We start from the raw sequence: 23642 nt of genomic DNA, 5'->3' as shown, positions 1-23642 counted from the left end.
CTGTGCAATGGAACAAAATGTTCTTTTTGTAAATAAGGGCATAATAAAAGACATTTTAAGAGATCTCCAAACTCTGAATTCAGAGACAGGTTAGACTCTAGAAAAGAAGACAATACCACATTTTAAATCCTATTTTTATGGATTCTATCCAAGCTTGAGTGGAAACAAGTTCGGTAGGCAATGCTGCCAGTGACAGATGTAGAGCATTCTTCTAACACTTTCAGCTGCTGACTAATGAGTAGGTGTTTGATAGGGCAGTTGAAATGAAAAACGGCTCATTAATCCAAGCCTATGATTTCATGTAAAGCTAGCTAAAGAAAAAAATTCACACATTCAAGCAAAGTATTTTTCTCTATAACCTTTTTTTGGTAGTTATTCACTCACTGTCATGTTTCTTAATCTTTAAAATGTTACATAGTAATTCAGACTGGATAGTTGCTAAATATTTTAATATTAATCATGTGATAACCATTAAAGTATTTACTCATTTGATAGATCATATTTTCCTGTATGAACACCAAACAATTGCCAGTATTTGCTTTAAGAAATGTATATGCTTACCACACACATTTTAATAATTCTTCTAAACATTTGAAAGAAAAATAAATACAGGAAAGGCTGTTTATGCAACACTATAATGTTTTTAACATCAAAGTTCAAAGACAAAGTTACTAAATTAACATGGCAAAAAAAGTCTCCACAGTTCTTTCACATAATACAATACACACACTCACTGACACCTAACCATACTGATGTAGGAAAGAACAAACTTTATTGTATTATTGTTTCAATAAATTTGATACAATATTGGGCTGCCAAAAATACTATAAAAGCATGAGCGCAGCCAGGACCAGAAGGATAGCACTTAGCATACTGAGTTAGTCCGATGTAGTTCATGTACAAGGGAGAAGAGCATCATCTGTTTCACAAAACTGTATTCATTGATGTTTTGCATGAGAATTAATTTGTTTTGCCTCAGTGTTTTGCCTTTTAAATGCATTACGTATTAGGGCAAATTATATTTTATAGTAGCATTATCTTGTTTAATCCACCATCTTACTTTGCATAAAATACTTTTAGCTTAACAGTGATGCTGCCACCTTGCAGCTGGACAAAATTCCTCAATTGCCATGCACACACACAAGAAGCATGATTAAACTGGAAAGGCCGAAGTACTGCACCTTTGTTCTCTACCTAATTTAAAAATGGCAGGAGTAGGTTTCTGCGATGAAAGTGACGTAAAACATTGAGATCTCCAGTCTCAACAGCTTATAAGAAAAGTGCTCCTCAAAACCCAAAGTAGTCCATTATCACTATGATTCCCATAAATTCAATTATATTGCATATACCCAGTCAGTCTCTTTTGTATCATGAAAATAGATGCTAGTTTTAAATGAACAAGTAACACACTCTGCTGGAGTTTGAACTTACCCTGATATGAGTTTGTGGGAAATATCAACATACATGGTTGAATTTCTCTGCAGCACAGAGAACAATACTTGATTTGCTTTTTAATTTACCTTTATATCAGTTTTGCTTACTTATCTGTACTCTACAGTTGAGAGAAACACAAAACAACCTTACATTTCTGACCCCTTGAGAAATTCTCACTTTTTCGTCCTTCCTCATGGTTACAACAGTTTTATCAATGAAAATTTGGCCCAATTGTTTTTTTAAGTATCAGAATCTTAAACTGGAATCACCTCTTCTGCAATCTTGATTCATCAGACTTCAATATTGAACAGACGATGAAAACAGAGCTATCTCCTAGACAGCCATTTGTGACTTTAAAACATTAGGAAAGCTTTAATAACGCTTGCCTCCCTATCAGAGTCCTGTATCACAGGCAGACAAGTTCAGACACCACCCTGACATTCTCCTCTTGCACAGAACAGACTCAGAATTTGCCATAGCTCTAAAGTCTCTGCTTAAATTAAAAAGAGAAACCATGCACTCTACACAAGATGTGCTTAGAAAAATGGCACCCTTATAACCTGTCATGCTCATTATTTCTCCTCCCCCCCCCCCTTTTTTTTTTAAGAGATATGTCTGATAGTAGTACTTTTAATGTTGAAATCATGTTAAGTCAGAAACAGACATCTCCACCAGAAGGTCAAAACCAGGGCTGATCAACATGCACGGCAAGATCTTCAACAATGAAATATCAGGATCTGTTTAATCATATCACATGCAGTTATTCTACATTAAGAAAATAGCACAGTATTCCATATTCTACACTTCTCAGCACTAAAAGTTAGCATGCGTGTCCACAACTGTCAACATAGCTCATTTCTTCCTACCTCGGTATATACCTTTAAAAGAATATTGTATCCACAATCCAACTCCAAGAGGTAAACAGTAATTCTGTAAATAAATTAGGAACTGTATTTGAAAATAAAAGCTGAATTACAATTGCCATCTTTAAGATTACATAAAACTATGTTCACTTCTATCTAAAAAAGAAACCCAAAAACCCAACCCCAAACCCACAAACAAAACCATGACACTGGCATCATAGGAGTCCTCTATAATGCTATAAAAGGATTCTATCCAACTTTAAAAAACATATACAGAAATGCTACAAAAAAGCGTATTTTTGAATCACACCCAAATTTACATATGCATGACTAACACATGTTCATTGGGAAATTTTGCAACACTTCAGAATATTAAGGAGCACTGACTTTTTTTATTTTTTCAAATTTGTTATTCTAGGACTGACAGAGAACATTATATTTTAATGAATATTACTTGCAGGTTAAAGTTACATTTGTCACACAATTGTATTTGACACTGTTTAAGAACTTTTATCCCAGTCAGGCCATCTTAATACTGTATTTAAGAATTCTCATTGCAACATTCTCTTATATATTGTAGGGATTCAGACCACATCCTTAAAAATCTCACCACTTTGTATAACAGTTCTCTAAATGCTGCACATTTACACAGTTCACTAAAATCAGATCATCCTTGCAAAATAACATCTACAAATACAAGTACATTCACCTGTTTGTACTGTTAAAAAACCCTCGTAGCATATAAACTAGATGTACAGAATGGGCAAGGGAACATCTTAGAACTACATAATTAGCAAGATTATACTGTGGGAGAAAAAAACTGTCAACCTGTAATGGAAATATTACTGAAATTATAAATAAATACTCTTTTTTAATAACATGTACATTTTTGAATCATTAAACTTAAATTTTACTTTTCTGTATTAATAGTCTTGAATAGAAGTGAAACACATTAACATTTAGGTTGCTAGTTAACCAGTTATGAAATGCCACACTACTGGCTGGCTGTTCTATTTTTGTTCCTTTTTGATCTTGGTCAATTACTCAGCAAGTCCATCACAGCAGCAACCTCTGTCCTGCAGATGCCAACACTCGCCCACTATTCTCATGTGGTAAGGAACAACTATATTCTCAGTAAAATCAGAGGAAAAATAGAATTTTATTCTTAATTAAAAAAAAAGTTTACAAAAAAATTAAGTCTGATCTGCTAATGGTTTAGATAGTAAACTAAACTTACAGAATTTACAAATGTTTGTGTGTCAAAGTTTTCTTAATATGAATGTAAGAGAAGGGGGGGGAAGCAGCTAGATCTGGAAGTAAATGCAATTACCTCAAAAAGAAACAAGAAAAAAAAAAGATATCCTTCCTTTCCCTTAGCATTAAACCTAGGTAATTTTTTTTTTTCTTTAAAATTTTAGAGACTTGATCTGTATGATGGTCTTTGGATACTAACTCCATGAGAGCTGAAGTGAAAATGTATTATTGCAGCCATCAAGTACACAAGCAACAAGCATGCAATTCATAACATATCATGACACTCTCAAAAGTTTCCTCTCAAAATTGAACAAACACAGCTAGATGAGTACATACATCACATATTCAAGCTCTAGAGCTTTTTTCAGTATTTAATGTATTTGAGTGTCAGAAGTTCATAGAGGTAACCTAGAATCAAGAACTAAAGTGAAGATGACCCATCAACATCACCAGAAATAAATGCCAGCACACAACAATCAATCACAGACACTGTGGAATTATTTGCTAATTAACCATGAAAAAGTTATCCATAATGTAACAATGAATTGAAGCTTCTTGCATAAAGTTGAAGTGGGCAGTTGCGAAGAACATGAACTACTTCAGTGTGTCAGTGGTCAGGTACATACAACCTCAGAAATGGTACTACTTTTATATATTTATTAAATATTCATATTGAACACTTATGCTGTTTATCTCATACAGAACACATTTTTTAAATTTGTAAACCATTTCAATATATCCTAAGTTACAAACCATTTTCTTAAGAAAGCAAAAATGAAGAAACTGGTAAGTTTCTGAAGGCTGAAACACCCTTTACTATTTATATTTGATAAAACCAAAGCATTAATCTGCAAGTTTTCAAATCATAATAAAACAACACAGACCTTTAAGGCCAGTAAGTAATTTTTTCCCAATAAACAAGTGAAAACAAAAATCAACTTTCTGTAACTGAAGTACCTGTACTACAAATGTTAGCTAACAAGGAGAACCAGAGAAGCAGAAATAAACATAACCCAAGTCTGTTGGCACAGAAGTTTTCTTTTTTGGTGAAAATAGGTAAGATCTTTTCAAGACATTTGACACAGTTCTGAAGGTACTTCTCCAGAGATACTTCTGGGTTGTCTGTGGGCAGACAAGCTACCTCTTCTACCTGACCTAAATCAGGTTGTATTGCACGGTGCTGCAGGAAGCTTTACCAGCTTGCAGCTTTGCTAATATATGGATCTCAATGCTCCACAAACCAACTGCATCACAGACATCTCTTCTATGTTCATCTCTGTTCTTAGAGCCTCTTAACTTATAATTTATTTCCTTTTCTTTTTGCATTATATGAGCTATCCTGCTCCTCCATTTCCTGAATAAACTCAGGGTGTACAATGTTAATCATAAGCTGCTCCAATGAATATAAACCATACCCCACTAATACCAGTCACCAGGGCAAACAGGCTGGTATTTCCAGAAGCCTATCGTCAGCACTTCTGTGCAACGCCCAAGAGAAAGTTCACAGCATGCCTGAAGATCAAAAAGTATTCTCTAAATAAGAAACCTTGATGAAAACCCACTTTGGCAGCTCCTCCTTTCCCTTCCCACTATTTCAAGTGATCTGCTGACCTCAACTCCAGCCCTATGGCACAGAAGCAAGGTGGTTATCTCAGCAATGCTGCAGGCCATTTAGAGCTTACCAGTTACAAGCTTTCACAGATCAAATACAGACCTTAAAGTATGCAAAAAGACAACTCCATTCTATATGCTGTGCTTAAAATACAATCTCTTGTAAAGTACATCACACCACACAGTAGTCAACCCAACATGTATGAAGAAAATACACATCTCCTGGTCTACTACAGATAGAAGAAAGGTTTCCTACCTACTGTAGCCATAGAAATACAGCTACTCGTTATGAGTAACTGGAGTTTGAAAGCTGGTTAAACACAGCTAACCTGAAGGAATGCTACGTTCTTCCCAGTGCTTCATAAAAGTCAAACCCATCTTAATCATCTCAGTCCTTTAAATTACAGCCTGCCAGTCCACTTTAACTCCTGTCCAGACAGAGACATGAAACACCACATTAAAGCTGCCCAAAAAGAAAGTTTCCCAGCCTCACTTGACCCACTGAACACACATCAAGTCACATATCTATGTACACATTAGGAGAACAGGGTGACTGGCCAACAGTGTTCTCAGCAACCCTAATAGGTGGGAATTAAGGTCATGAGTGAGCACGTGCAGTAAGCACAGCAATTATACAGACTTCTACTATGATCCATGAGACTGGACATGGCTTTATTACTAAAGATAGTAATTACTACCCATCACTAGATCAGCAATTGCACCAGTGTTTCATAACAAGAAGTTTGACCCTTTACAGCCTGGGGACACACATACAGCATCAGACATCCACCAGAGATAAGCTCAAGATCTTTTCTTTCATTTCACTTTAGTGGTGGGAGTGATTGCAGACTGAAAGGCAACGATAATGCGTACGCGCAATTTCTTCACATCTAGGTACACTGTGTCAAAAACACTAGACCACTCTCAGAACACACCTTACACAGTTTTTAAGACTTTTTTTTTTTTTGCCAAGTCCAAGCAGGCATTCTTCTGCCCTTCATTGGCCTACTAGTTTAAACTGCAAGAGCCAAGGTGGAAACAGATGTAAAACTTCACCTTCCCCACTGTAAGACAGATTACTTTCCCCCTCTCCCATCTGCACTAATTTTTCTCATTTCCAGCTTGCTGTCCACTCTGCTTCTAATTGCATGCTCAATTCTAGTCTCCCTGACCTGACAGTCCCAGGCACTACCAGAAATATACTATTTAAAGTAGGGCAAAAGGGAAGTTCTAGACCAAGTAACAAATGTTTTTCTTTGCAGCTGAGTCTCTGAACAAAAGGTTATGCCAGTCAATGAGGCTGTATGCATAACTTTTTTAATAAAAAAGTCACTACTTTAATTCAGTGTCATTTGCTTGTGTCACACCCTGGATGTTACAGCTTGTGCATGAACCTACTATGTTCTACTACTATGTACTACTAAAAGATAGGAAGTGTTATTCATAACCTGTGGTGCTAAATATTCTTGTTTACAAATTCAATAAAATAGATTGAAATTCACCAATTAAATAAACAGCAGTTAAGTCTTGAAAAATTTTAAGCAGCATCTTGTATATAGACTGCTGTGCTGATGTGAAGACTCAAGAGACTGTTATAAACAATTATATTAATTGTTAATAATTGAGGCCTGTATGTGTAATCTACTGACTGTGGTGATGTCCTTTTTTTGTGTTTTGTATCTTTGTATCCCTTGATTTATGTTCGCCTAGGCAAGTTTAAACCCTTTAGTATGTAAGAAAACCTTGAGCTTTGTTAACAGTAGGCACAAAGAGATAAGAAACCTTGAGTTCTGCTGAGCTTCGTGATTAAAACTGGCCAGGGTCAGCTAACTGGGAGAAAAGAGACAAACCACCTGGGATGACCCACACTGCGCATGCTTTAAGAGAAAGGTCAAATAGCGGACATCGTGAGGAAGACTAGCGAAGACCACCAGAGGCCTTAACACGCATGCGTAACGAACATTATAATATGTTAATGACTTCTCGGAAAAAGGATGAATATGTAACGTGTTTCTCGGAAATCTAATGCATATACATGAACGCTCTGTATTTAGTCTGTACACTAAAGCCTAACGGTGTGCACGATAGGTGGAGCGATCCCCCGTGCAACCAGCGCTGCTAATAAAGAATACCTACTTAATAGTTAAAATTAACTATTGAGTCAATGTCCTTTGAATCAATCTGGCGACCCAGATGGGACTTTCTCTGCTCGGCTGCAGGACCCGCTGAGAACAGGACTCCCTAGGGTACCCCCGGGATTTTCCCGGAGGGGCTCCTCGCCTCACTCGGATCACTGCGGGAGCAGACAAGAACACCATCGGAAAGAATAAAAGGTATTCTTTAAATTATTAGTTGGGGACCGGTCATTTGGGCTGTCCATAAGTCATAAGATTTACTTATGCAGGATGGCGTATGCCAGGTAGTTGATGCTCTTGGTATACCTTTGGTTTTGGTTTAATACGTGTCTGGACATTTTTGTTGCAGTATACTCTGTATGCTGTTGTGCACTTTGCGTGCTTTTGGTTTAGTGCCCATACATGTATTTTGGTTTCTGGTTTAGCTTTGTTTCAGACCTTTTGGCTAACTGAATGTGGTAAACGACTATTGGATTGGAAACGGATTACGGAGATCATCGTGAGTTTTGAGCCAAAATTGTGATAAAATCGAGTAAAAAAAAAAAAAAAAAAAAAAAAAAAAAAAAAAAAAACGGTGAATTGAATGCTTGGGTGAGTGAGAGGCAGCTGCAAAGTGTGTGTGAAATTCCGATCCGCAGACTCGTATCTCCGTAGGAGGTACGACCGGAGGTGAATGAAGTGTGATTGATTTACTGATGATTTGGGACGTGAACTTATACATTACTATTATAGTTATAACTTTGAGCTTGGTTATTTTATTAACCTTGTGTTGTTGTTGTTGGAAGAAGTTCCCTGTCTGGTGTATTCTATAAATGTGGGTATTTGAATGGTGTCTTCTGCATCCAGGAAATGAGTGTAAACCCGTATATATCCTAGAGTGTATGTGGTGTAAACAAAAGCTACAAATAGATTGTGGAAAGGATATTGAATGCCCTAAGTGTCGGGTCTGGGCTTCCTGGGACAAAAGAGAGAGAGTCACGTATATAGCAGGAATAATTTGTGGTTTGGAAGGTAAAAATCAGAGCAAGTAATATGGGAGGTAGGCAGAGCGGTGGAATACTGAAAAAGAGCCCCTTAGGTTGTATCCTAGCACATTGGAAGGAAATTGGGGGACCCCCAGGTGGGAATGTGGATAGAAAAACTCTGATAAAATATTGTAATCAATGGTGGCCCTTATATAAATTAGATGATGATGAAAAATGGCCCTTGAATGGGACACTAAACTACAATACTCTGTTGCAATTGATGCTATTTTTGAGACGAGAGGGAAAATGGGATGAAGTAATGTATGCAGATATGTTTTTCACTTTAAGAAATCATTCAGACTGGCAGAAGAAATGTGGCATTAATTTGGCCCCACAAGACCCTCTCGTGCTAGCGATAGAAAAAGAGCAAAGAAAGAGTACGGGAAAAATGAAAAGATGTTGCTCAGCATGTAGTATAGGACAAAGGTGTATAAAATTAAAGAAAAATGAAGAAAGGATGGAAGAGGACCTCGATCTCTCTCTTTCTGTATTACCTCCACCATCCTCAGAGGGAAATTCCATTGAGGATGCGGGTGCGGAGGAACCTGAGGAAAATACAAAAACAAAAGATTTAGGTTTCACACCTATAACGGCCCGTACTCGAAGTAAGATGGGCCCTATTATTCAGGCTCCTCTGAGACAAGCGGTGGGGGTTACTGGCCCCACTAGAATTAAGATACCATTTACAATGAATGATTTGGATTCATGGAGAGAAGTAGTAAAGGAATACCGAGACGACCCCGAAGGAGTTGCCAAAAGATTCGAGCTGATTGTTAAAAATCAAGACCCAGATTGGAAGGACATCGATTTAATGTTGGATGCCTTAACTGAGACTGAAAAACAATTAATAATAAAGAATGCACGAACTCAAGTGCAAATTCAAATAACTGCTGGGGTTTTACCCGGTGTGGTAGATAACCACATACCGAGAACCGACCCCAATTGGGACCCTAATGATAACCATGATTACCGATTATTGAAAAAATATCAAGAATGGATAAAAATTGGTATTGAGAATGCAGTACCGAAAGCAGTTAACTGGTCAAGCCTGTACGCAGTAAAACAAGGTCAGACTGAAACTCCCACAGAGTTTCTTGACCGGTTAAGAGCAGCAATGCGGAAATATACTACATTAGACCCTGTTTCTGAGGTAGGGAAACAGCAGCTAGTCTCTTTGTTCTTGGGACAATCCTCAGAGGATATAAGAAGGAAACTTCAGAAATTAAAAGGGACAGAGATAAGGGATTTAGAAAAGTTGATAGAAGAGGCCTGGAGAACGTATCGGAATAGAGAAGGGGAGGAGAGACGAAAAATGGGAACAGCTATTGCCGCAGCTACAGTAGCCGCGCTGGGAAGACAGGATAACTCCCTTCGTGGGAGGGGTCGGGGAACTGGAAGGAGGGGAGGCTCGCGCCAGCCCCTAAGGTCAGATCAATGTGCTTATTGTAAAGAAATAGGTCACTGGAAAGGACAATGTCCCAAGCTGAGTGGAGCACAGGCTGTTGTAGCCAATATCACCTCTGGTCAATGAGGGGGACCGGGGGAATCCACCCTAGCGGATCCACTGGTTAAAATTAAGCTAGGGAAAATAGAACAAGAGGTGGATTTTCTTGTAGATACGGGGGCGTCCTATTCAGTGTTAAATCAAAAGCTGATACCGGAGGATGAAGAGTTTGTGACTGTAATGGGAGCTACTGGCCAGCAGAAAAAGGCTTATTTTCTAAAACCGCTTAAATATAAATTAGGTAAACAAATGGGAATACATAAATTTCTGTATTTGCCCGGATCTCCGAAATCCTTGTTGGGCCGCGATTTGCTAGAACAATTGGAAGCAGAAATTGTTTTTGAAAAAGGAAAAATGAAATTGAAAATCAAGGAGGACCAGCTAATTAACATTCTAAGTTTAGCATTAATACAAACTAAACCAAAATTTGAAGTGCCTCCAGAAATCGTTGATCAGGTATATCCTGGAGTCTGGGCCTCCGAGGTTCCGGGAAAGGCTAAAAATGCAGCCCCCATAGTAATTAAACTAAAACCAGGAGCAGAGCCAGTAAAAATTAAACAATACCCCCTGAAATTGGATGACAGAAAAGGAATAAAGGAAATAATCGATAGGTTCCTACAGTATAAAATATTAATTGAATGTGAATCAGAATACAATACCCCCATACTGCCAGTTAAAAAGGCAGATGGAAAAAGTTATAGGTTAGTCCAAGATCTGAGAGCTGTAAATAAGATTACTGAAGATATACATCCAGTAGTTGCAAACCCATACACTTTGTTAACAAAACTAAAAGATAACCAAGTTTGGTTTACCGTACTGGATTTGAAGGATGCCTTTTTTTGCCTGACCCTAGCCACAGAAAGCCAGAATTTGTTTGCTTTTGAATGGGAAAATCCTGAAACTGGAAGAAGAACTCAGTTAACATGGACAGTATTACCACAGGGGTTTAAAAATAGCCCCACTATTTTTGGAAATCAACTGGCAAAAGAACTTGAAACTTGGGTACCTCCGGATAATGAAGGGGTTTTGTTACAGTATGTAGATGATCTCTTAATAGCTACTGAAACCAGAGAAAGTTGTATTCAATGGACTGTGAATCTTCTTAATTTTTTGGGTTTGAGTGGATATCGAGTCTCTCAACAGAAAGCTCAATTAGTCCAGCAACACGTGACCTACTTGGGACTCGTAATCTCGGGAGGACAACGGGAACTTGGGACTGAACGAAAAGAGGCCATTTGCCAAACTCCGGAACCCCAGACGGTGAAAGAGCTGCGGACCTTCTTAGGGATGACAGGTTGGTGTCGCCTTTGGATACATAATTATGGATTATTGGTAAAGCCATTATATGAGCTGATAAAGAAAAACCAGTCAAAATTAATTTGGACTGGAGAAACACGAAATGCATTTAAACAGCTCAAACGAGAGTTAATGAGAGCTCCTGCTCTTGGACTGCCGGATGTTTCAAAACCATTTTGGCTGTTTTCTCATGAAAGACAAGGAATAGCCTTGGGAGTACTAGCACAAAGACTTGGTCCCTATAAACGGGCAGTAGCTTATTTCTCCAAACAACTGGACGAGGTGAGCAGAGGATGGCCTGGTTGCCTTCGAGCTGTCGCAGCAGTTGTTATCAATATTCAAGAAGCCCGAAAGTTTACCATGGGACAGAAAATAACAGTGCTGGTCTCTCATACAGTTTCAACGGTCTTGGAACAAAAAGGAAGCCATTGGCTCTCGCCCCAGAGATTCTTAAAGTACCAAGCAGTGTTAATAGAACAAGATGATGTAGAAATTGTGGTTACTAACATTGTCAATCCAGCCTCTTTTCTTAGTGGGACTCTGAATGAACCAGTGACACATGATTGCATAGAAACAGTAGAAGCTATATATTCCAGTCGACCAGACCTCAAAGAAGAACCTCTGGAGGATGCTGAAAACTCCTGGTATACCGACGGGAGTAGTTTTATAAAGCAGGGACAACGTAAAGCAGGATACGCAATCACAACCACCCAACAGGTAATCGAATCTAAGTCTTTACCTCCTGGGACTTCAGCCCAGAAGGCGGAGATAATTGCCCTCACCCGAGCATTGGAATTGGCAAAAGGTAAAAAGATTAACATTTGGACAGATTCTAAATATGCATTTGGAGTAGTTCATGCTCACGGTGCAATTTGGAAAGAACGAGGATTGCTAACTGCTCAAGGAAAACAAATAAAACATGCAGAAGAAATCTTAAAGCTATTAGAGGCTGTAAAGCAACCAGAAAAGGTAGCGATCATGCATTGTCGAGGACATCAGAAAGGAAACACAGATCCAGAAATTGGAAATCGACTGGCAGATTATGAGGCTAGGCGGGTGGCAGAAGAAGCGAAAGCAGAAACATTATCCTTAATACCAGACGGTAAAATCCAAACTGTAAGTACAAATCAAAAACCAAATTATTCAAAAGAAGATCTAAAATTAATTGAAGATCTGGAAGGTAAACTAGAGTCAGATGGATGGGTTCGTTTAGCGGATAATCGTATAGTAATACCATCCAATTTAATATGGACAACAGTTTTAACTGAACACAATAAGACGCATTGGGGAGCAGATACCTTGTACAAGAGCTTAAATCAGAAATTAATAGGACGCAATCTGTATACAATGGTGAAACAAATATCTCAACAGTGTGAAATTTGTTTACATAATGACCCTAATGTGGCGAATAAAGTAAAGTTAGGAATAATTGGTAAAGGGAATTATCCAGGACAACAGTGGCAAATTGATTTTTCGGAACTCCCAAGAAAAGGGGGGTACCGATACTTGTTAGTCATGGCTGACACATTTTCAGGCTGGCCAGAGGCCTTCCCCTGCCGAACAAACAAAGCAAGGGAAGTAACTAAGATATTGTTGAATGAAATCATTCCTCGTTTTGGAATTCCAGCAACAATATCTTCCGATCGAGGCCCTCATTTTTGTGCCAAAGTAGTACAGCAGGTGAGCAAAACTTTGAAGATAGATTGGCAACTACATACCCCATATAGGCCTCAAGCAAGCGGACAGGTTGAAAAAATGAATCATTTAATTAAACAACAAATAGCGAAAATTGGTCAGGAGGCCAATCTAACCTGGCCCCAATCTCTCCCCCTGGCGTTACTTAGAATAAGAGTAAAACCAAAAACCAAGGAAAACCTAAGTCCCTTTGAAATATTGTACGGAAGACCATATCAGTTCCAATTTACAGGGGAGGATTTAACCCAACTAGGTACAGGACATTTGTATGACTATATGATATCCCTCCAAAAACAATTAGAAAATATAAATAAACAGATTTTGGGAACCAGGGCTAGAGGATTAGATCAACCAATTCATCCCTTTAAACCAGGTGACTATGTATATGTAAAGATCTTTTCAGGACAACCCCTGGAGGAGAGATGGGATGGCCCCTATCAAGTGTTACTGACGACCTTCACTGCCATTAAGATCAAGGAACAGCCGGCTTGGATTCACTATTCGAGAGTGAAGAAAGCACCTGAGAGGCCATGGACGGTCACCTCTACAGGACCCACAGGTCTGCGATTTTCCAGATCATGATAATAACTGAGTTATTACTTGGTCCAAATGAAGCTCGGTGGAACTCGAACTCACATTTCTCCTTGACACAAAACGTTTCCCAAATTCTGAACAGAACTGATTGTTGGATATGTACTCACATGCCAGAATATGGTGGAAAAGGGATCTCGCTGATTGGCATCCCGATACCAAGTAACCACTCCTGGGCCACTCTTTGGGAAAGTACCACATGGTATACTGGCAATGACGAAGTTCAGAAATTAGAAATAACTAGTCCTAAGGCCCAGGAGCCTTATTGCACGTGTGTACAGAGGTGTAATCCACCTAAAGGACTCGGAAAACTTGACTGCGTTAATGGGACGTATGTAGGGAATCACACAGTTTGTAATAAAACTATAGATATTGGAACTTCAACTTCCGTTAATACTACAGCATGGCCAGTGCCAGAGGGAAAAGGATGGTACTGGCTATGCAATGACACTGCCCGGAAAGTTTTACCAAAGAATTGGATGGGAACATGTACTCTGGGAGCTGTAGTACCGAATATGACTATACACAGTTCTCCACCAAAAGGATGGGTGCGAACACACTTTCACAGGTTTAGACGAGAAGTTGAAAATCCTTTAGTAAGGAGACCTACTGCCTTTCACAGCTTTGTCCGATGGTTCCTTCCATGGTTGGGAGTAAGTGAACTAGAAAAAGCCATAGTTAATATTTCAGCAGTAATAGAGAATCTTGAAAATAAAACAATTGATGTAATAAAAGCCCAACAATTGGAGATATCCAGTTTATCTCAAATTGTACAACAAAATAGAATGGCATTAGATCTATTATTGGCCTCTCAGGGTGGAGTATGCACAGTTATAAACACGAGTTGTTGCATGCATGTGGATCAAAGTGGAAGGATATCCACTGACTTAGAAGAAATTTGGAAACAGACCAAAATACTACATGAAATAGCAAAGGATGACACTTCGTGGGGATTTCAGGAATTATGGGATAAATTAACCTCATGGCTACCGAACTTTAAATGGTTAAAGCAAATATTCATAACATTTATAATTCTCATAGCCTTAGGGATAATAGTATGCGTAATGCTTAAGTGTTTCATGTGGTGTAGCCAGAACACCACCGAGAGCTATGAGAATTGGAAGCGGAATAAAATTAAACATCAAGTAGAAACTGGGAAATATTTCGCTCGGTCTCTTGAAAATAACGGAATTATATGATTGCAAAAGAATTTGCAAAGGTATAAAGAAAAGGGGGGAATGATGTGAAGACTCAAGAGACTGTTATAAACAATTATATTAATTGTTAATAATTGAGGCCTGTATGTGTAATCTACTGACTGTGGTGATGTCCTTTTTTTGTGTTTTGTATCTTTGTATCCCTTGATTTATGTTCGCCTAGGCAAGTTTAAACCCTTTAGTATGTAAGAAAACCTTGAGCTTTGTTAACAGTAGGCACAAAGAGATAAGAAACCTTGAGTTCTGCTGAGCTTCGTGATTAAAACTGGCCAGGGTCAGCTAACTGGGAGAAAAGAGACAAACCACCTGGGATGACCCACACTGCGCATGCTTTAAGAGAAAGGTCAAATAGCGGACATCGTGAGGAAGACTAGCGAAGACCACCAGAGGCCTTAACACGCATGCGTAACGAACATTATAATATGTTAATGACTTCTCGGAAAAAGGATGAATATGTAACGTGTTTCTCGGAAATCTAATGCATATACATGAACGCTCTGTATTTAGTCTGTACACTAAAGCCTAACGGTGTGCACGATAGGTGGAGCGATCCCCCGTGCAACCAGCGCTGCTAATAAAGAATACCTACTTAATAGTTAAAATTAACTATTGAGTCAATGTCCTTTGAATCAGTGCTAATATAGAATCATAGAATCATTTAGGTTGGAAAAGATCTTTAAGATCATCAAGTCCAACTGTTAACCTAGCACTGCCAAATCCACCACTAAACTATGTCCCTATGTGCCACATGTACAAGTCTTTTAATTACCTCCAGGGATGGTGACTCAACCACTTCCCTGGGCAGCCTGCTCCAATGCTTGACAAGCCTTTCGGTCAAGAAATTTCTCCTAATATCCAATCTAAACCTCCCTTGTGTAACTTGAGGCTGTTTCCCTCTCATCCTATTGCTTGTTACTCGGGAGAAGAGACTAACATGATGGACAATATTTCATATTCTTTTTGTAAAAACAGTATCTGTGTGAAGAGAAGAATGTTGCAGTCTAATTTGGTCTATATGAAAAGCAGTGTAATTCATATGGGCTGAAAAGTTGAGTTTATTATATCAAGAAAACAATGACTGGAGGAAAAAAAAGTCTTATTGCTTGACATTTTCACATTGCCTACACCAGTACTACTCAACATTTGAGCAATCTATTAGGCTTTCACTGCCAACTCTGAACACTGGAAAGCAGTATGCATCGCACTTCAAAACAGTTGGGTTTTTTTTTTTTTTTTAAATAAACCTTCAGTGCAAGTCAGTTGCTCATAAGCAGTAGATCAGTACATCTGACTACACTTGGAAAATTCTACCCTAGCACTGCTACAAGCCACCATAAGCACAGTATGCAAACATGTATCTACACAACAGAGAGTAGCTAAAATAAAGATGATAAAAGCTGTGTTAGTAAGAGAAGATGCATCAATCATCATCATCTTTTCATCACAGATGGCAGTAAATGTAATTCTAAAAGATCACAAAGCCTTAAAATTGACAAAGGAAAAATTAATATTCACTAAAAAGACACCACTCCACTTGACCCATGCTCAGGAAAACCAGACCAATTAACAGTGATAGACCAAGTCTTCTCACAATGCCAAGAGATACTTTAGTACAAACAAAGTAGGGTTTGAGCATGCTGCACTGAGAACAGATGACTAATATTTTGCATAGAGCCCAGAGCCCAAATACTCTGCTTTGATGTGAGATTAGTAAATATACTTTCACACAGACATTTCTGGGTTGAAGAAACTTAGATATTTCCTATACTGATTGCAAAGAAGGCAACACAATAGAAGTCCTCATACAAGGACTGAAAGAAAAGAAAAAAAAAAACACCCAATGTGTTTGAGCATTCAAGTATGTGCAAGTTTGCACATGTGTATACTTGATATATAATGTATGCTGTCCAGATATAAGAAGTATGACAGTTGAGATGTTTCTCTGTCTCATGCCCAAGATCCTCCACAAGAGTCATTCTAATTTAGAAAGACATACCTTTTAAAGCTGGCAGTTTTTGAAGCTCCCTGTTATTGCTAACATTAAACCTTGAAGAACTCTGCCGCTTTTCTTTCTTCAGTACTGTCTGTGGTGCTGGTACTTTGATTTTAGAGAGTTGTGCTGGGGGAGGAGTGCTGTTTGATTTTTTGTTTGACACCTGTTTAAAAAGAAATGAAAGCAGTTAATTGCAGCTGAACTTAGAAAATCTTCTAAAAAAGTTTTTGTTACAGAAATAAATGAAGCAAAATAAGCCTTTAATCAAATTGCTCTATTCATCGTCCTCTGAATGTATAGCTATCTATTCTTCTGTTCCATCTTTTCAGCATTCATTTCTGTACCACAGCCCTCATATAGATGGGAGTAGATCACCTTGTTACATGCACTAGCCCATTTATTTGAAGTTACCAGCCAACTGAAGACGAATTTTCAAATAATGTAGTTCCTTAGCTACTCTCACCTTTTCCCTGAGAAGTCTAGGTCTCCAAGGTATTTGGCTAACTTCAGCTTCAAAGGGATCACAGGACCACGTCTATTTACAGCAGGTGAACTTTTCACTGCCTATTTGTACTGTGCCTTGCTGCTAGAGTCCCAAGCTTCACGAGGGCATTCAGGCTTTGATATAAATCTAAAGGAACAAGTCTTATTACTCTAGTAGCTTCAGCAGCTTCTAAAACATACATGAAGATTTGTAGCAGTTTACTGCCTACTCAGAGCAAGTTGTTTTTACTGTAATAATCCTTATCAGATTTTCACTGTACCTCTGTATGAAGTTTATAACATAAAACCAGAGAAAATAGTTCCCACCTATAGGTTTCCAGTTTGCTGTTACTTCCCAGATTATACTCGACAGTGCTCTCCTTCAAGCTGAATAAAATGCATCATTAACAAAAGCCTGTCAGAACTTGTGATGCTGCCTTTCTCATTCCTTTTTTGAAGAAGGAAAAGCAGGTTTAAAGTAGGCAATAGTTAATTTTCTAAATATGAATAATTTCATTATGTTCTTTATAAGAATGATAAGACATCTAGGAGTGACCTACACTAAAAATACAAAAACAGCTGAGCAGGAAATCTTACTGCAAGTATTGTAATTCATTTCATAGGACCTTAATTTGCTGTAGAAGCCTTTCAAATTTGCAAACAATTTTACACATTACACACTGAAGCACACATATCCGAAAATACAACTTGGCACTTTTCTCTTGCAGAAAAGACCATATTCTCCTTTTCAGAAAGTGCCCACGTGGTAAGAAATAGGAAAAAAATCAGATGTGAATGGGATTCAGGATGGAAATCAAGTTGTAATGCTGCTACTTTGGCAGTTTGAATGAATTAGAGTTTTGTTAAGTATAGTAGATATGAAAGCAGTGTTTTGTTCCTGCATGAAATAACATAAATGGCATTTTCATAGGGATATGGCTAAAACAACAGAAACCACTTTTCTTCATGTTCTAAAAAGGATTTCCAGAATAGCTTATTCATCAACAACTTCCATACAGTCTAGGAGTGTACCCATTCAGTGCACATGGAAATGTTACCATACATAAATTTATCTACCTTTAGAGTCTCCAAGACAGTAATTTTATTCAAATTTTGTTCTAGCAGCGTAACTAGGAAAGAAATGTATATGCTTCAAGAATAGATTAACAGTCGTGCTATATTATATACACTGTACTTAATATACTGAAGATATGACTGAACACATTGTTTTCATTAAACACATTTAAGTTAACCATTTTGCAAATTTAATACAACAGCAAAAACGCTTACAGCCTTATTGAACAAATAGAGGGAGACAATACACTGAATACTAGAAGTTGTAAGTTACCAAAAATACTCTAGAACTCATTTCAGTAGAAGTGGCATACATCAGCAAGTTAAAAGCATTTATGTACAAGTAATACCTATTACATTGCATTTTTCAGACTATTCCACTTTTTAATCCCAAACACTAAATGCTTAAAAATCTTGTTGCTGAAATACCAGTGATCTGCAAGGTAAATTCTATCCATTAATTGAAGTTAAAAAAAGGCATTCCAAATAAAAATATGAATAGACTAAACAGAAAGAAAAACAGCACTAAAATTAGGAAGCAATGACTTACCAGGTTTTAAACTGTAAAAGCTAGTTAAGATGCATTACAAACAAGTACCTGTGGCGGAGTCGACCCTGGCTGAATGCCAGGTGCCCACCAAAGCCACATCTATTACTCCCCCTCCTCAACTGGACAGGGGAGAGAAAATAAAAGGCTCGTGGGTCGAGATAAGGACAGGAGAGATCACTCACCAATTACCATCACGGACAAAACAGACTCAACTTGGGGAAAATTAACTCAATTTATTACCAATCAACCAGAGTAGGGTAATGAGAAATAAAACCAAATCTCAAAACACCTTCCCTCCACCCCTCCCTTCTCCCCAGGCATAACTTCACTCCCAGATTCTCTACCTACCCCCTGCTCCCAGCGGCACAGGGGGACAGGGAATGGGGTTTACAGTCTGTTCATCACACATTATTTCTGCCACTTCCATCCTCCTGGAGGGGCACGACTCCTCACACTCTTCCCTGCTCCAGCGTGGGGTCCCTCCCACAGGAGACAGTCCTCCATGAAATTCTCCAACATGGGTCCTTCCCACAGGCTGCAGTTCTTCACAAACTGCTCCAGCATGGGTCCCTTCCACAGGGTACAGTCCTTCAGGAACACACTGCTCCAGCACGGGCTTCCCACGGGGTCATATGTCCTGTCAGAAAACCTGCTCCAGCGTGGGCTCCTCTTTCCATGGGGCCACAGGTCCGTCCTGCCAGGAGCCTGCTCCAGCACGGGCTTCCCACAGGGCCACAGCCTCCTTCAGGCACCCACCTGCTCTGGCGTGGGGTCCTCCCCGGCCTGCAGGTGGATATCTGCTCCCCCATGGACCTCCATGGGCTGCAGGGGGACAGCCTGCCTCACCATGGTCTTCCCCACGGGCTGCAGGGGAATCTCTGCTCCAGCGCCTGGAGCACCTCCTCCCCCTCCTTCTTCACTGACCTGGGGGTCTGCAGGGTTGTTTCTCTCACATATTCTCACTCCTCCCTCCAGCTGCAGTTTCTGTTCGACAGCGACTTTTCCCCTCCTTGAATGTTATCCTAGAGCTGCTACCACCGGCGCTGATGGGCTTGGCCTTGGCCAGCGGTGGGTCCGTCTTGGAGCCAGCTGGCATTGGCTCTGCTGGACACAGGGGAAGCTTCTAGCAGCTTCTGACAGAAGCCACCCCTGTAGCCCCCCCCCGCCCCCAAACCTTGCCACACAAAGCCAATACACTACTACTGCACAGGATTCTGTATTTCAATATTGTGCTTGAGCCTAATGGTGTTTTTCTGAACTGGCTATCTTCCACTGCCACATGTTTTTTGTTCATTACTTGGAACAGGAAAAGCTGCTTTCCTGTTTCCTCTATTCCCAAACAAATTCACAATTTCAAATTAACAAGTGCTTGCATGTGCTTGCACAGATGCGCACACCACGGTATCCTAAGGTAACACACACCTCAGGAAACCAAGCATTCTAAATAGCAGATAAATTCTAAAATTAGCCAAAAGTAGTTATTTAAGAGGATGGCTAATGTTTCTAATTAGAAATGTTGAAAGAAAGCATTTTTTGTTGCTATGGCAACTTCCCATCTAGCAGTGATGACTCCAGTGTAATTCTAGCCCTGAATCGCTGGCCAATTTAACCAACAGATTTCCTCCTCCCTCCTACCATCAACTATGATCATCCCTGCTCTTCAGTCATGCTCCAGTCATTCAGCCAGCATGTACCAGAAAGCTGCGAAAACACTTTCCAGTTCATTATTATTTGAATACTACACTACACAGCTGTACCAAATGACCTCTGCAAGTGGCACTATGGTGCTACCACAAGAGAACTGGCTTCCAGAGCTTGCAGACAACCAGCCCTTGGATAGAAGGGCACCCGGAGAAAGTGGGTTAAGTCAGCTTAAGCCCCACAGCTCAGCAGTTTTAACCACTCCTCTAAAAAGAAAACAAATTCAGACTAACAGTTCTGTGTATTCATTTGCTAAAGATTTCAAAGTAACATACTTAACTTTTTATGAAGGTACAGTGCTCATTAGTTCACATTGAAAACCTGTCATGGTTTAACCCCAGCCAGCAACTAAGCACCATGCAGCCACTCTATCACTCCCCCTCCTCAACTGGACAGGGGAGAGAAAATATAACAAAAGGCTTGTGAGTTGAGATGAGGACAGGGAGAGATCACTCAATCAATTACTGTCACAGGCAAAACAGACTTGACTTGGGGAAAATTAACTTAATTTATTGCCAATCAAACCAGAGTAGGGTAATGAGAAATAAAACCAGTGGTTGGGGTCAGTTCATTACATGTTGTCTCTGCTGCTCCTTCCTCCTCAGGGGGAGGACTCCTCACATTCTTCCCCTGCTCCAGTGTGGGGTTCCTCCCACAGGAGACAGTCCTCCATGAAATTCTCCAACATGGGTCCTTCCCACAGGCTGCAGTTCTTCACAAACTGCTCCAGCACGGGTCCCTTCCACAGGCTGCAGTCCTTCAGGAGCACACTGCTCCAGCGTGGGTCCCCCGTGCGGTCACAAGTCCTGCCAGAAAACCTGCTCCAGCGTGGGCTCCTCTCTCCACCGGGCCACAGTGCCAGGAGCCTGCTCCAGCATGGGCTTCCCACGGGGTCACAGCCTCCTTCAGGCATCCACCTGCTCTGGCGTGGGGTCCTCCCCGGGCTGCAGGGGGACAGCCTGCCTCACCATGGTCTTCCCCACGGGCTGCAGGGGAATCTCTGCTCCAGCGCCTGGAGCACCTCCTCCCCCTCCTTCTTCACTGACCTGGGGGTCTGCAGGGTTGTTTCTCTCACATGTTCTCACTCTCCCTCCGGCTGCAGTTTCTGTCTGTCCCACAACTTTTTTTCCTTCTTAAAAATGTTATCACAGAGGCACTACCACTATCGCTGATTGGCTCGGCCTTGGCTGGCAGCGGGTCCATCTTAGAGCTGGCTGGCCTTGGCTCTGTCGGACATAGGGGAAGCTTCTAGCAGCTTCTCACAGAAGCCACCCCTGTAGCCCCCCTGCTACCAAAACCTTGCCATGCAAACCCAATACAAGACCCAAGCTCAGCTTCTTCCTCCCAGTAACAAACCAAACTACTTCAGAAACCACAACCCCTGAGAATAACCAATGGACATTCTGCTACATCAGTGAACAATTCAACTTATTTGACACCAAAACAGTCAAACTACAGATACATTTTTATTGATTCTCTTCCCGTGACTAGAAAGGGAAATACCTATTCTTCCCCTTGTTCTGGCAAACAGCTCCCTCCTACCCAAATGTTTGTATACTCATAGACACATTCAATTCCAAAAGTGCTGATAAAGCCCTAAAAATGTGTAAAATTGCTCTGAAAAAACATCAGATTGAGAACGTGTTTCTTCAGATCATAATTAAAACCCAAACATCAGGTTTTCTGATCAATTTAGTTTTCAGAAGCTAGAGCTTTACATACTTTTATGAACATTAAGACAATCAGGAACAGTGTGATTCCAACTTTTAACTTCTAACAACTGAAAAAAATAGAGTTTATGTTCCTCAGTGCCCTTGAATAAGCCTAAAATGAATTCAAGAGAGTGAAAGGCAGGGACAAGAGAAGAAGGTTTCTTGCCAGTCGTGACAGTTCAAGATAGTCCTTGTATCCCTTCTTCCCTTAAGTCCTCCTGCATCAAGCAGGATGCAGTACATTCCTTGTCTTAACATCACTGTTCTGAGCAAAGCTGGATCCTTCATCCCCCCAACTTGTACACAGGGAAGCATAGGTCAGAGCACAATACTAAGTTTGTGACCAGGGAAGAAAGATATGAGTAGACCAAGCATATCTACAGTTACAGCCAATTTTCCTTTTCAAATTAAACTGTTCAAACAGCCCACATGTCAACTTTTACTTTTGGCCAGCCACCTACAACATAAGAGAGAGAGAGTACTGGGATCTGGAAGGAGGATCTACCCTGCATCCCCTGTATGTCAACAAGTCTTTCAGAAGACCCTATTCTTCCCTTTCTGACAGTCCCCCCAAAAACTGGTATTCAAGCTACCTTGACCAAACATGGGCAACCAGAAGAACTGTGTCTGATCTTACCTTTCAAAGCACACTCACTAATAACTGATCTAGACCAAAGCACACAAAGCCTTCTGCTCCACAAAATCAAGAGCCTAGCCAAGCCAAGCCTAGAGTGGGGTCAACTCTGTAACGATGCAGCAAGCTTTCATACCACTTTCTAAGATAAACTGGTCAGAGCAAGGTGAGGATCTGAAATTACAATAAAATCACCTGGATGCATCTGTTATTCAAGATTTAAAAAATTGGATGGCTTACTAGAGACAAAAATCAGATTACCGCCTAAGCACAAGGCAAGAGAGATTCTCTCTGCCTTAAGAAAATACGGTGCTAGGCAGCACCCCATATGGTGTTTCTTGATACAGATCAGTCTAACACTAATCTGCAAATTTCTTCCGTCTAGTGAGTATCACCACTGAATTCAAGGGCAGCAGCAAGCCACATACCAGCAAAAACCTTGATAAAAACTCCGGACTACAAAAGCTGGATAGGTGAACCTTGTACCAATTAACACATGATTAAGACTCCCTGTGAAATGCAGGTACACAGAGCAAAAAGCATAGAACACTTTTAATGAGAATCACTAGTCTGAATCTGAGAACAGAGGGAGAATGCTTCTATTAATACAGAATTAATCCCTTCCTTCTTTTTCTTTTGGTATAGTAAGTAGCCTCCATGGACTTATTTTTCATTAAGATAAACAGAGTTCTGATCTATAGCACCCAGAAAAGCTCATTTCTTACCAAGGCAGCCTCAGAAGGGGCTATAAAATCATTCTGGATTCTATACTGGAAATATACTTACAATGAAACTGAAATACAATTTACTGAAACTAAACAAAGAACATAAGAAAACATGAAAGGGACATTTATAACTTCATTTTCAAAA

General features: G+C 39.8%; 1 protein-coding gene across 3 annotated transcripts in view; it reads right to left on the bottom strand.

The window, feature by feature from the left end:
* PPP2R5C (protein phosphatase 2 regulatory subunit B'gamma) overlaps positions 1 to 23642 on the bottom strand; it is a 96072-nt gene that overhangs the window by 61586 nt on the left and 10844 nt on the right. For all 3 annotated transcript variants that reach the window (XM_052783187.1, XM_052783188.1, XM_052783189.1), the window contains exon 3: positions 16622 to 16781. In XM_052783187.1, the coding sequence (XP_052639147.1) occupies positions 16622 to 16781 (160 nt within the window). The remainder of the gene's footprint in view (positions 1 to 16621; positions 16782 to 23642) is intronic.

This window comes from Harpia harpyja, chromosome 3 (assembly GCF_026419915.1).
Source record: "Harpia harpyja isolate bHarHar1 chromosome 3, bHarHar1 primary haplotype, whole genome shotgun sequence".
NCBI lineage: Eukaryota > Metazoa > Chordata > Aves > Accipitriformes > Accipitridae > Harpia > Harpia harpyja.
The sequence above is the reverse complement of the archived record's forward strand: the minus strand, read 5'-3'. Positions and strand labels throughout refer to the sequence as shown.